Raw genomic sequence first — 14,054 nt, 5'->3', positions numbered from 1 at the left:
CTCTCCCATATCTACCTATCTCACACTTTTATTATGCCTCCACACTGGCGACAGCCGAGGCCGAAGTCATTATGTTTTCGGGTTGTCCATCAGTACCATTCTTGTGAAAGCTCAGGAACGCCTGGAGGGAATTTCTTCAGATTTAAACGTCCACCTGGACTCAAGGATGAATTATTAGATTTTGGTGGTCAAAGTTCACTGTGACATCACAAAACACATTTTTTGGCTATAACTTAAAGGTATAATATGTAGGAAATTAAAAAAAAAAAACCTATGTATAGACTCATACAAAAGTAATCCCTCTCAATCATCACTTATGACCCACTAGAAGCATGTGGCTTGTGGTGGTGTCTGTAATGTCTACAAATGTAACATATTATACCTTTTTAAGAATTAATAAGCTAATTATCACATAAATGTATAACAGGATAAAATGATGAAATTTTGGACAGACATAAATGTAAACTGTAACTTGGCTGGTTGGCGGAGGCATACAACCGAGAGACGGAAATCCTAGTTTTACATGTGCTGAATTGCTGTTTTCTTGTATTCATATAATCCCACAGTTTTGTTTAGCCACAGTATTTATTCAATCCTTTGTTGCAGTCTTGTGCTCTTGTTGCTGTAGAAACACATATTTCCATCATGTGGCATCATTTAATCTGATGTCATTATAAACTGCTGCTGCAGCAGTGACAGAATGAGGGAGCAAAATGTTTCCGCTAAGAAGAAGAAGAGTCTTCACTACCAGGCCACCATGCTCTGACCACATACTGCGATGCATGTATTCACATACAGTTTATTATTACCATGGTGGTGCAGGAACAGGAAGCAGGAAGTCAAGTTTATTTTTTCTTTTTAGATTTAAAGGGGAAGCAGCGTTGCTCCTCGCAGAATCATGAAGCTTTTTATCAGTGGATTTGATCATGCTTTCTTACTTCAAAACTTTTCTCAACCAAAAGAACATTTTCAAGTGGAAATAATACTTGAAACCAGATATCACACAGTAGTTTTAATGTTTATGATTGTGGTTTTGGGTGCTCTTCAGGTAAAAATAATCTTAATTAAGATTAAGAATTAAGATTAAAGGCAACTCTAAAATCAGTCTTCTCAATTTAATTTCAGAATGCGTCTTTTTTGTTTTAAGATAATATATGTCCATAAAATCCTGCACTTACTTCATTCTTCCTTTTGCTTTGCTGATCCCTTTAAGATTTATTGGTGATGTTGGGTGTTTCTTTGCGGCTTATCGTAGCTTGTACTGCTCTGCTCATCTCTCTCTCCAGCCAAGCAGAGATCGACAGCTTCTTTGAGACCAACAACGTTCAACACCTGGCTCTGATCTTTGAGGACACTAAATCCTACATCGGCCGAGAGGTAACGGCTCCTGTTTCCATCAACCTGAGCCGTGTGTTTCTTTCTCCTCTAGAATATTATTTCTTTTTGAGCAGCAGAAGAGACATGCTTTCAGGAATACTGAATATGGTTTCTCTCCACCTATTGAAAGAAAATTTGTGGTCAAAATAAGCTGTTGTAATGTTTGATTGGAAATGACTGGACATTACAGACAAACCTGACATATACTAAGTTAATATGTTGAAATGTGACATGAGTAAAATCCTTTTTGTGTGTTCTGTGTTCTTCAGGTAACCCTGGATCTGTTACAGTTTGAGAACGTCGCAGTGCGGAGAGTCCTGAGCACGGAGGAGAGTCTAGTAACCAAACTGGGAGTGACTGAGTTTCCATCCTGCTACCTTTATTCTCCTGGAGGCAACTTCACCAGACTCAAAGTGTGAGTATCTGTGCAGCCTGTAAATTCCACTGCATTACACAGTGCTGTACACACAACAGTATTATCATCCTGACAATGTTTGGCAACTTGCACTTAAAAAAATATAAGAAAATCTGTGCAAAGATATTCAAGATTTTAGATTTTTTATTCTTTTCAAATAGACATCATTTATTATGTATTATAGAGATTTATGATGATAATAATAATTATAGTTTTCTACATTTTCATATATATGTCTATTGTATCCCTAATGTTGATATAACAAAATAGGGATTTGTTACACCATTTCATGAAGGCTTTTACATTTGCTTTTACAAACACTCAGTAGTAATAGTAGTGTCTGGTAGGTCTCTCCCTGCTAAAGGATGTGGTGTGTTTACATTTCCGGAATCAGTTGATACAACCATAGTTGTTTTTTAGACAAATTACAAGGACCGCATAGTTAGTATTAAGGGTGTTTCTCACTAGCTCCTTAGTGTAAAGTCAAACGGGCATGCAGGGCAGTCTACATTATAATACAGGGGACCTATTATGCTTTTGTGCTTTTTTCCTTTCCTTTAGTGTGTTATATAGTTTTTTTGAGCATGTAAAAGGTCTGCAAAGTTACAAAGCCCAAAGTTCAGGCCAAAGGGAGTTACTGTCCCCCACAGAAACACCACTCCTGAACTTCCTGAAACTCAAAAAACCTCAAAAACAGAGCGTTTCAGCCAGAGGGTGAAAAGAGTTGCTGCAGCACAGCCAGTATGAGAAAAAAAGTGTTTGTTGAACATTAGAGCATGTAAACATGTTCCAGCAGGAGCACAAAGTACAAGTACAAACCTGGAAATAAGCATAATAGGTCCCCTTTAAACAGGTAATGTGGGACACGTTCAACTCTCTCCACCATAACCTACAAATCTGTCACCATGGATATGCCGTGCTTGTTCTGCCTGTTATTTATACTGCATACTTAAAACAGATGGTGTGTTCTTCTTTTATTAAGTAATTAGAATTGATCGAACCCACCACTTATTATCTGTTCCACGAGTATATTTCGCCAGCCGGATTTTGGTCCGACTGCGCCATGAGGGTGTGAGAGGTTACACCCTTACCATTGTCTTTGGTGACCTTGTAATTTCAGCATAGCTCTGTCCAACTTCCACCTGTGCAGAGGTCTAATTAGCCAGAATAAGTGAAAACACCTGTGTGGGTGTGCAGGACAGAACTTTTTAATTGATACAGTTTTTCCCAATTAGCGATAAGCCTACAGGAGAAGTCAGCGCCGGTGCAGACTGACTCGCTGTCCGAAGGTTTTATAGTTCACTTCCTTTCCACACTAGCTGGTTTGGGAGGGACAGCCCTGAAAATGACAAACCCGCAATGTAAACATGCAAATAGAGGAGGCCAGATTGTGCTTGTGCCAAACTGTAATAGTAACCATGGCTACAGTAAGAAGCGCCACCTCCTACAGGATGTAATAATGCATTCAGCTTGACTTTAGGGGAGACACCCTGGGTGAATAGGGTAAACACTTTAACAAATAGATATCGACATGAAACTTTAAGTTTTTTGAAAATTGTATGTTTAAATATGCAAATGAGGCATTATCTTATTAAATACGTGTATACATTTCCAGAAAAGAAATCCAATCATTGGATAAAGCCAGGTTGTTGACATAATAGAGTCAACGGTTTTAAAAGAGATATTTTTGGATATCTCTTTTTATCACTCCATAAATCAGGAAATACTGTCAACAACCATAAAAAAAAAAAAATTTCACCAAGTTTTTAGGAATAAAATGTTCTTTAAATTAATATGAATAATATATGAACAAACCCCTCTGAAAGAACCTTCAGAATATAGATGTTGTTGGTGTATGTAAGTCCTACTGAAGTGGAGATTTTTGGCTCAGAGTGAGAAAAACTAATTTTGAGAAAAGATCCTTTACAGATATGGATTGTAAAATTCCATACATTTTGCAAGACACTAAGGGAATAGGATAAAAAAAATTAATTAATAGATAGCACCATGAAACTTCCCAGTTTATTACTTACATTAAGACTGTTGTGGAATTTCTGATACTCAGGTTAACTCAGTCAACAGGAAGGAAGAGGCCCCGGAGCTGTTGATGTCTTACATTTAAGTTTATTGAAGCTTGATCAAGGAGAATTGTCAGGTCTCCACCATTGATGTGTTCTCTCCGTGAAGGCCTCACAACTCTGCTCGTTCTCCCTGGTGCTCAGTGTTTTACCTTTATCTTGTTTTGACTTACACGGTTCCTCTGGCATCCCTGACCCTGGTTGCCCCAGCGACTGGCACTATGGTCACTACTACAGACACAGCTGTACAGATAACGGTGGTGCCCCTAGACAGGAATCCAACCCAATAATGTCAACAGAGGGACACTCCGAGAGACACTCTGACCTCCCGACCAAGGAGAGAGGAATTGATAGAAAATTCCATCATAAAGACAATTATTTATTATGTATTAGAAGTTTTCTGAAATATTATGTTTAACTATGCAAATGAGGCTTTATTTAATGATAACTTTTGGTGAATTTAAGAGAAATCTACAGATGCAAATAGTAGTAATATCAACACCTGAATGAGTATTTTTGATGTTTTTTTCTTTCCACTAGTCTGAAAGAAGACATGTTATGGAAGCAAAATAGCCCAAAATCTCAAAATTGACCAGTGCATGACAGAACGTTGGGGAGCCTCCACTTAAGAACGTCCAGAATTGCCTTTTGTTATCTGTGAAGTACAAGACAGTACACTGGTACAAACTGGAAAAACAATGTTGCTACTGTTATAAATGAATGTGTTTTTCTATCCACCAGTCAGCATACGATTAGTCAGTGCAACAGGCTGCATTTACAAATTCCACACAAAGCTTTAACTACTAGATTTTCAACAGTAGCTTTGACCTAAAGAAAGGGCAACACCCGATGTAGGTTTAAGAAATCATATTTCTCCATACCTATTAGGAAAATTAGGAATAGATACAGACATGCAGGATACACCAGTGAGCCAAACAGTTTTAATGCATATTGAGGAACTAACATTTTTAAAAGCAAGTGGTATATATTGATACTTTTATGTATATCTCTATACACCTCAAACTTTTCACAGTAATTTCCATTCAGCCTGATCTGAAATACACAAACACCAAGTTTATTTCCCCTTGGTTCCTATTGTTCCACACGCGACAACTTTGCTTTCTGCCGTAAGCCTCCACCGTGTGCTCATTATCTGAACCCTATTCATGAGAATACTTTTAAACATCTGGCCCCTTAATGGGATCAGAGCATCAAAATCGCTTCCATTATTCACCATCATAAAGCGGCGCTGATCATTCCTCACCCTGCAAATTCATCTGCTGTTTCTGCCTCTTTGTTTGGCTGTTTCAATAACTTGGCATGCAAAGAGGACTCCGTTTAGTTGACAAATGCAAAAAGGAAATGATTTATTGCTGATTTATTTATTCACCCTCCATCTCTCCCCTTCCAACCCCCCTCATCTCCATCACTGTACAGAGGGGAGGTTTTTTAATTTCTTGCATGAAAACAATGCCATTGCTTTTCTGGCTTCACCTGCCAAACAAGCCCCAGCCGCACACGGCGACAGATGGCCTCCCATCATCACTGAATGTCTGATTGATCCTGGGAGAGCACAGTGTGTGTGTGTGTGTGTGTGTCTGTGTGTGTGCGGGGGCGTCTCACATCCGTCATGCATGTAATGTGTGCTGGTCCCAGGTGAATGCATTCCCTCCCAGCCCACCCTGATGCCTGCCTGCCCGCCGGCCCTGGGGATCGCTGGATGAATGGCTCTCCCTCCACATCTGTACACTCCCACCAGACACGCAGGTGTAATTGAGTCCCGGGCTGGTGTGAGTGAGCGTGGGCCCAGAGTATCCATCCTCCTTATTACCATCCTGTTCCAGTTTTACGATGCTCTCTCTCTCTTTCTCTCTCTCTTTCACTCACTCTCTCTCTGTCCCTGACAAGGGGAGAAAGCAAATGAGAGGAGGATGTGAGGGGTGGAGGAAGAGAGAGAGAGAGAGAGAGAGAGAGAGAGAGAGAGAGAGAGAGCACATTAATGGCTGTGGTTCCAGTTGCAGGGTTATCACACGGCTAAATGATCAGCGATCTCTCTCTCAGTTCCACGCTACTCTGGCACCATCTGCTCAGTATTTAAAATGCATTCCCGTAAGTGTGTAAAATATATGGCCACAAAAAAAATACAGGTCATAAAACAATTTTTATGGCAGCGGACTGCTTAAACAAAAGGTTGAAATAAAAAGAACTGTGCATTTGATTCAGGTTCCTCGCAGGATTAGAGCTATGCTCTTAACACATGCCTGTACAAACTGGGTTACATGTACACTATATGGCCAAAAGTGTGTGGACAGCCAAACATTTCACCCACATGTGATTATTTAACGTCTTATTCCAAAACGATGGGCATTAACATCTGGCTGTAACAGCGTCCACTCTTCTATGAAGGTGTTATACGAGCTTTTGGAACCTGGTTGCAGAGATTTGCTCCCATTCAGCCACAAGAGCATTAGTGTGGTTGACCACTGATATTGTGATGATGGAGATAAGGTCTAACTTGCAGTCAACGTTTCAGTCCATGCTTCAAAGGTGTTGGATGGGTCAAATTCTTTCACACCAAACCGGAAATACAGTTCTGTATGGACCTCTTTGGTCATTGTCTTGATGAAACAGGAAAGCAAGAGTGTTGTGTCCATTTTTGTGCTTATATAGTTTATGTTGCGTGACCTAAGGGTCAGCCTCACCTGTCCTTTTCTCCCTCAGCAACATCGAGGCTCGCACTTTCTACACTTACGCCCTCCAGAGGCTGCCGGGGGTGGTGCGGTCAGGGAAGCCTCCTCCGGTCAAAGCAGAGGTCCTCTCCAACAGCACAGAGGAGTCCAGGAGACCCTTCAACAGGTACGAACAATACACACTGCTCTGTCTTTCTGTGTGCTCATCTTAAATATTTGTTGACATGAAATGTGTGATTGTGTGCCCAGTTCCAGGGTGTACATGGCGGACCTGGAGTCAGCGCTGCACTACTCTCTGCGTGTGGAGGTGGCCGCTCATACTGTCATCAAAGGAGAGGCCCTGACGTCTCTCAAGAAGTACATCTCTGTCCTGGCAAAGGTAAAGTTACCACAGAGAGCAGTACACACACACACACACACACACACACGAGACACACGAAATGTGTAAACCAAATGATATTCATTGATTAAAGCTCATTAGTTTAGATTTTCAGTGTTTATTTAAAATATTAGAAAGATTGAAACAGGTGATTGGATAACAAAGTCAGTAACACAAAATCCAGGTAATTTAAAGAAATAACACTTGTGCCGTGCGAACATGCTGCATTTGATTTATTCATTGTTTTCTCATTTGGAAGGACTCTGTTGCATAATAAGCAGCTCATTCACTTATCCCCTCATTTTACTCTTCACTTTCTATTATCGGAAACATTTTTCCTAGCTGTCCTTGTCACCAGGGGACAGAGGATTGTTTACTGTAAACACCTTTTTGGATGCATAGGGACATAAAACTGATTTGTTTCTGTAAATAAAAAATGAGTAAATTGTCTGGAAATTGGTCAGAAAACAAAAACGATGAACCTCTTTACATATTTCCAGCTCCATGAGTATAATGCGAGACATAGTTGACAGTAATATGTAGTTACAGCAGGTCACCACTAGATGGAGAGTGAGACAGCAGAATGTCTGATCACATTGTAGATTTGAGCTGTTGTTTTGCAACATTTAGCTCAAACTCCCCTCTTCATAACATGTTTTTTTTATTCTTTTACAATCCATTAGATTATTTAGCAAATTTAACTAATTAATTGTTTTGTCAAATGCACTTTTGTTTTTCACCACATACACTTAACACACATTATTGGAAGCAGAAGAGGTGGATGCCATTGACTAGAGCAGCAGCACAAACACTCTCTCGGGTGTTGTTGACCCTCTTCATGTTGGCTCCCAGGGGGATTGAAGCGTGGCTGCCACCCACTCGCTGCCCGCAGGCTTTACACAGACACAGACACTACTCATCCTCTTCCTCCTCCTCCTCCTCCTCCTCCTCCTCCTTCATGTAGTTTTCCTACTTTTGGTTTCACACAGGCATCTCTGTAAACACTTGTGGACATGCCGCGGTCCTCTGTGGTTCACCAAAACGACCCCCTATCGTCTTTCACCTCCTCCTTTTCTGCTCTCTTCCATCTTTTCTTTTCATACTCTTTTCCAGGGTCTCATGTTTGTTTGATTTATCTGCTTTTATTTACATACTTTTTCCTGCTTTCAGCTGCTTTCTTCCATCTTTTTCCGCTACTGATCACATCCCTCCTTCGTTCCCTCTTTTCCTCGCTGAAGTGTGCCAGCCAGGCAAACATGTTGTGATGATGAGGCCTGACCTGCTACCCCCGTCCCTATTGGCTGTCTCACTGCCCTAGTCTGCCACCAATCTCTCTGATTATATCTCACTCTCTAGGGAGGCGTTGTAGCAAGCTAGTGTGTATCAGTGTGTGTGTGTGTTGGGGGGGCAGAGCACTGAGGCCTCCCATTAGCTCCAGTTTGTTTAGTCAATAGCGGCAGGTCCCAGTGGTATTTTTAGCCTGTCCCCCCTACCATGATGGACCAGCCGCTCTCAGCAGGGCTTTGTGTAGCTGAGGAGGCCGTCATTGTTGCAGCCGACCGCGACTTGTGACGCTCCTTATTGTCGTTTGACTGAGCGATCTCGCTTCAAAGAGGCCGAATCCTTTCATTCAGTCAGCTTGTTAGGAGCAGTTAATGTAAGACGAGCAAGAAGATGTGAAGCCAGAATTGATGGAGATTTGGTGCACTTTGAAAAGCAAACACATATTTAATGAGTAACATTTTTATGTTATGTTTCATATGATGCAGTTTATTTGCTAGATACCAGAAAATTAACTGTATTTTCAGGTTAGAAGAATTCTGAGCTTCTTTTTCTCTACTGTTGTTTTTTGTCTATATTCGAATGACTGCTGATTGATAATGAAATGATCTCTATTAAGCTGTTTTCTCTTCCTAATTACTGACGTAATATGTAAAAATCTGACACCTGAACTCCCCGCGTGAGTCATGTGATTAGATTAGAGTGATAGTGACTCACGGTGTCCTGACCACAGTGTGCGTGTCATCACTTCACCCTGGTGACACATTTCCTCAATCATAACGCACTTTTTCATTTTTACTAAACTGAATAATTAGTGGAGAGTGTTTTTGCATACATTAGGGGTGTATTGGTATGTGTGATATTGCGTAGGCTTGCCATTGTGCATGTGCGTAGGGGCTGCCACTTTATTTTATTATTATTTTCATTGTTTTATCTTCCTATTACTTTCCTGATTCATTGATTAATCATTTTCTCTATAAAATGTCAGAAAATTGCATTTTCAGATTCTTTTTTTGGCTGACTTAACTGCCCTAAACCCAAATAGTTGAGTTTACTATCATGAAAGACAACTAATACTCACACTTGAGAAGCTGGAACCATCACATTTTTGCCATTTTTACTTGAAATTTACTTGAATATCAAAATAGTTGCTTCATCTCCGTCACGTATTCATTTTTTTCTAACATGACCTAAAAAAAATACACTGTTCTTTTCCAAGAATTGTAATTCCATGAATTGTTTGTTTCTTTTCAATCCACAATCATCCCATCATTGCATCTCCACCCAAACATGTAAACATGGGTGTTTTTTTCTTTTTTGTGCCTCCGGTCATAATATTAATAGATTTACTGTCTTGTCAGGCTGAAGCCGGATTTATGAAGCTTCTACATGTATATGAGGATTAAAAAAGTGGATCTTGGGAAGCATGAGAGCATTACAGCGAGGTTTTTAAGGATTACACCTCTATCCTGCTTTTCTTGAAAGAAGCCCTTCAGCCCAGAGGGGACAGAGGGTCCGGGGAATAAAACAAAGAATTAAGAGAGGGGGGACTTTGGTTGAAAGGGATGCAGGCTTCGCTCCTCTCACGCCAGGGCTGAGGACACAATGTTCACATACACCCATATTACCAAAGATGCTCTCTGCTTTTCTTAAAACCAGCTGTATGGATCATATTACTGTTTTAATAAGCTATAATTTGACTGCTTCCAGTTGTAGTTTCCCCTCATTGACAGTAGAACACAAGTAAATGTGTGTGTGATTTCCACTCTGTGGCTCGTGTCTGCAGCGTCCCCCCATGCTTCCCCCCCATGCGTCCCCGGGTGGATTGAAGTTAGATTATTACCAAGGGGCTTCACCCCGTCTTCTACCCTGCGCCTGGCCTGGTCTGCCCTGTTGCAGCTAACAGATGCCTCCCTCTCGGGACCCTCGCCACAAGGAGCTAGCGGTTTCTCAAGTGCTGCTGATACTAATCGGATCAGGGATGACATATTGCCGGGGTGAAGGGGATTGTCATGGTCCAACTGGGATGGGGGCTGGAGGGATACAGGGTTAGAAGAGGGGAGGGATGTGTGTGTTTGTGTGTGTTTTGTCAAAATAGAGAGAACAAATGTGGAGGGAGATATCTAGAAGAGATGATAAAATGTAGAGTGTTTACAGTTGAATCACTAGGTATTCCCAATAATCGATTAAATAGCCGAAATTTTAAATGTTATTGGATATTACAAAGTGTCTAGTTTCCAGTAGAGTTGTTGTTCTTGTGTAACTGTGATGCTTGTTGCATCATCTAAAAGGAGCATCACTATTACCTCTCATAATTAATTACTAAACACTTGCACTTGTTTCCAAGACTGAGTATTCGTGAAGGAGAGGAGTGTTCTCTAGGTACATCTTAAATGTGGAAAACAGGCAGCATTATTTTTGGTATAAAACATTTTTACACTTCTTTGCTGTTGCATTTTTTACTGCAAGTCTGTTCAATTCAATTTGAACTGTCGCCTGAAAGTGTAGGCTATGACTTGACATATCTTTCCTTCAATGCCTGTCACTGTTCTTGGCACATAATTCATCAACATATATATTTGGTATATTGATTGACATTGTGCACCATCAATGATCAAGGCCAGGGAGTCCAACAGGGAGGTTAAGAAAAAGAGAAATCAATGTAAAATAAAGATGTATAGTAATAATAAAACTGAGCACACACTGACCAATATCTGACTACATAAATGTTGTTTGTACAAATTGTTGAACACGGTGAACATTTGAGTTTTTCGGCGATCAGCAGACCCTGAGAGCTCATGAATAGTGTTGCTCTGGTGATGCAGAGTTAAACCCATTAGTGGGAAACACCTGCGTTTTCCCTTCTGGTTAAATTCATACGGCTGTTTAATGAGCTTTTCTGACCGGTTGGCATCCGGACCCCAGATCCAGCCCTATAAACCTATTATATCACTTTCCCAGCAGTGAGCAGCACACATCAGAGGCCTTTGTCTGCTCTTTACATCCCACCTTTAGTATTGTGTTCGTGTGCGTGTGTGGAGCCAGATATCTGCTGGTAAAATACAAACTGTTTGCTGCTGCAACAATTTTGAAAGCAATTACAGCAGATGATTAATGATCAGTAGGGATTTATAAAATAGTTGTGTTTTTGCTCATATCTGGTAATTGATTATTGAATTGGTCATGTTGTTGCTGTCACCAATGTTGTGTGTGTGTGTTTGGTGTTGAAGTGGTGCTTTAATGGCCCAGTACTAACCGATATATGTTGAAATTCAGCTGTTTACGCACGGCGACCCAGTTTTCTGCAGGTTACGTTAATGAAAGGTGAAAGGCGCTGCATGGGGTCCAGAGGTCTCTGGTGCAGAGGGGAGGACGTCGGACAGAGCACGACTCTGTTGGCCTTGGACGAGGAGGTTTAAGTAAATCACTGGGGGTCTGGTTAAGTGGTCAGAGTGTAACACACAGATCCTGTTAGACGGCGATGAATAGACGGCTGAGCTGTTGACTCAAAAGCATGTATGTATGTGTGTGTGTGCGTGTGCAAGCTTGTCAGTGTATGCAGGTGTATTTAGTTGAACACATGGTGGAGGCCAATTTATAAAAGACTCAGTGAAGCAAATCAAAAAGGGTCCACATGTTGGATGACTTGAGCTCTATCTGTCATCTGCTTTCTCTGTTTTTCTATTCTTTGTTCTCTCTCAGATTCACCACAACGTTGTAGAAATTTGTAGTCCCCATGTACTTTGACAAGAACAATGATTCAAGAGTGATACTTTTACTTTCTTCTGTCTTTCAAAAATGAGTAAAAAATAGAGTAGAGCAGCAACAATTAGTCATAGTTGATCGACAGAAAATTACAACTGTTTTGATAATTCAATAATTGATTTAGTCATTTTTTTAAAGCAAAAATGCCCAACCTTGGCTGGATCCAGCTTCTGAAATGGGAATATTTGATGCTTTTCTTTGTCCTACATGGTAGTAAACTGAATATCTTTGTTTTGGGCTGTTGGTTGGACAAAAAAAACAACTCATTTAAAGTAGGGCTGCCCCCTCTTAGTCGATTGGTCGACTAATCGGTCAATTTGGTCTTAGTCGACTAGGATTTCTTCAGTTGATTAGTTGTTTTTTATGCTTTTTTCATGCTGAAGGATTTTCTGGTAAACACAAGATTTAAAGTGAAAATTGTATGAATTTCGAGGGCAGCCCTAATTTGAAGACGTCACCTTGGGTTCTGGGAAATTATAATACGTATTTTCAATATTTTCTGGCATTTTATAGACAAAATGATAAATCAATTATTAAAAAAAAATAACCAGCTGATCAATCGCTAATGAAAATAATCGTGACTGTAGTTGCAGAGCTAAACAAAAGTTACCATGGAAGTTGTCTATTTGCCTGTTGTTTGAATGAAATGTATTATATCAGGATAAACCTCTTGAGATGCATCATCTCGTTTTAAACAAATGGAAAACAGAGCAGTACAAGACACAATGTTATATAACACAACGAGGCTTGGAAAGTCTTGGAAAAAAGCTTGATCCCTTTGCTGTGTCTCTTTCTGAGAAACGGGACCATTATCATAAACTGTTCCACAGAGAGGCTTACAGTAAGAATAGGAAGCACATTTAGCTGAAATGTATTAAAGCGCTCTTCTCTGAAGACATCAGCTGTTTCTATTGTCAGTATCGTATGTGTGAAGACACGTTTGTCTGTGTCTGTCTTCACTCTGTCATCACTGGTCTCAGACACCCATCAGCTGGATTTCCTCTCTCTCTTCGTGTACCGACCTCTGCTAGTTACAGTATCATGTTTCTCTCAGTTGTGCTTGTTACCATGGTAATGCTAGTTTGACAGGATGTAAATACACATCAGGAGGAAGCACTGAGTAGACTGTGGCTAAGTGGTTGTTAGTGGCTTAGGAAATGGATCTTAATGAAGGAAGAGGCTTAAGTTCAGCTGCAGTCACATTTAGTGAATTTCTTTAAAGGGAAAACAACCAAACCACAACTTCTGTGCAGCATGTAAACCTCTAAATATTGTGAGGATGAGTTAGCAACCGGTAACACGGTCGTCAAGCTTTTATAAATAGAAGATACATATATAAAAGCATTAGCACAATATTTATGCCGTGGAAACTGTTTGGCAGAGGTGGGACCAAGTCATTGTTTTGCAAGTCACAAGTTTACTAAACCACTACTTCTAAACCAGTCAGAACGCGCTCTTCACCAAATATAATGCTATTTATTTCTCCGTCTGTAATTTTCGACCCGCACGTTTTGTATACTGCAATTTATTTTTTTGTTGACCACCCCATAGTTTTTGTTTACAAACAAAATCATCTTTGGTATAATTTTTTCCAACTGGCGCTCAGTAATGTAACGTTGGTTCTTCATGGTTCTCTCCTGCAACTTGATTGGATGCTGTCGGATCGGTTCAAACAAAGTGGATCTGAGGAATAAATTGTCTACTTGCTGGGAATAAATAGCGTTAATGTTAGTTGATTGAATTTATTTGTGGCACACTTTATAAATAACGTGATTTTTAATCTTTGGGCTTGGAGGAAGGAATCAAGTATTTTCAAGTCAAAGGGCTCAGGTTCAGGCGAAGCCATCATTAGTGTTAAAGTCCAAGTCGAGTCACAAGTCTTTTTTGATTTTGTCAAGTTGAGTCTAAAGTCATCAAATTTGTTACTCGAATCCAAGTCATGTGACTCGAGTCTACACCTCTGTTCTTTAGCATTTAGATTTCCATGTGCTGACTAAAACATACAATTAATCAGAGCTGTAAGACTAACTTTGTGTTAGATTTTATAAACTCTACTTTATCAGTGAAGA

The 14,054-nt window shown here is 40.2% G+C and overlaps 1 protein-coding gene across 1 annotated transcript in view; it reads left to right on the top strand.

Moving 5' to 3' along the window:
- qsox1 (quiescin Q6 sulfhydryl oxidase 1) overlaps positions 1-14,054 on the top strand; it is a 35,724-nt gene that overhangs the window by 7,270 nt on the left and 14,400 nt on the right. Inside the window, exons 5-8 of the mRNA XM_074635356.1 lie at positions 1,287-1,377; positions 1,647-1,792; positions 6,592-6,726; positions 6,810-6,939. Coding sequence (XP_074491457.1) covers positions 1,287-1,377; positions 1,647-1,792; positions 6,592-6,726; positions 6,810-6,939 — 502 coding nt within the window. The remainder of the gene's footprint in view (positions 1-1,286; positions 1,378-1,646; positions 1,793-6,591; positions 6,727-6,809; positions 6,940-14,054) is intronic.

Source organism: Sebastes fasciatus, chromosome 5 (assembly GCF_043250625.1).
Source record: "Sebastes fasciatus isolate fSebFas1 chromosome 5, fSebFas1.pri, whole genome shotgun sequence".
Lineage (NCBI taxonomy): Eukaryota > Metazoa > Chordata > Actinopteri > Perciformes > Sebastidae > Sebastes > Sebastes fasciatus.
The sequence above is the reverse complement of the archived record's forward strand: the minus strand, read 5'-3'. Positions and strand labels throughout refer to the sequence as shown.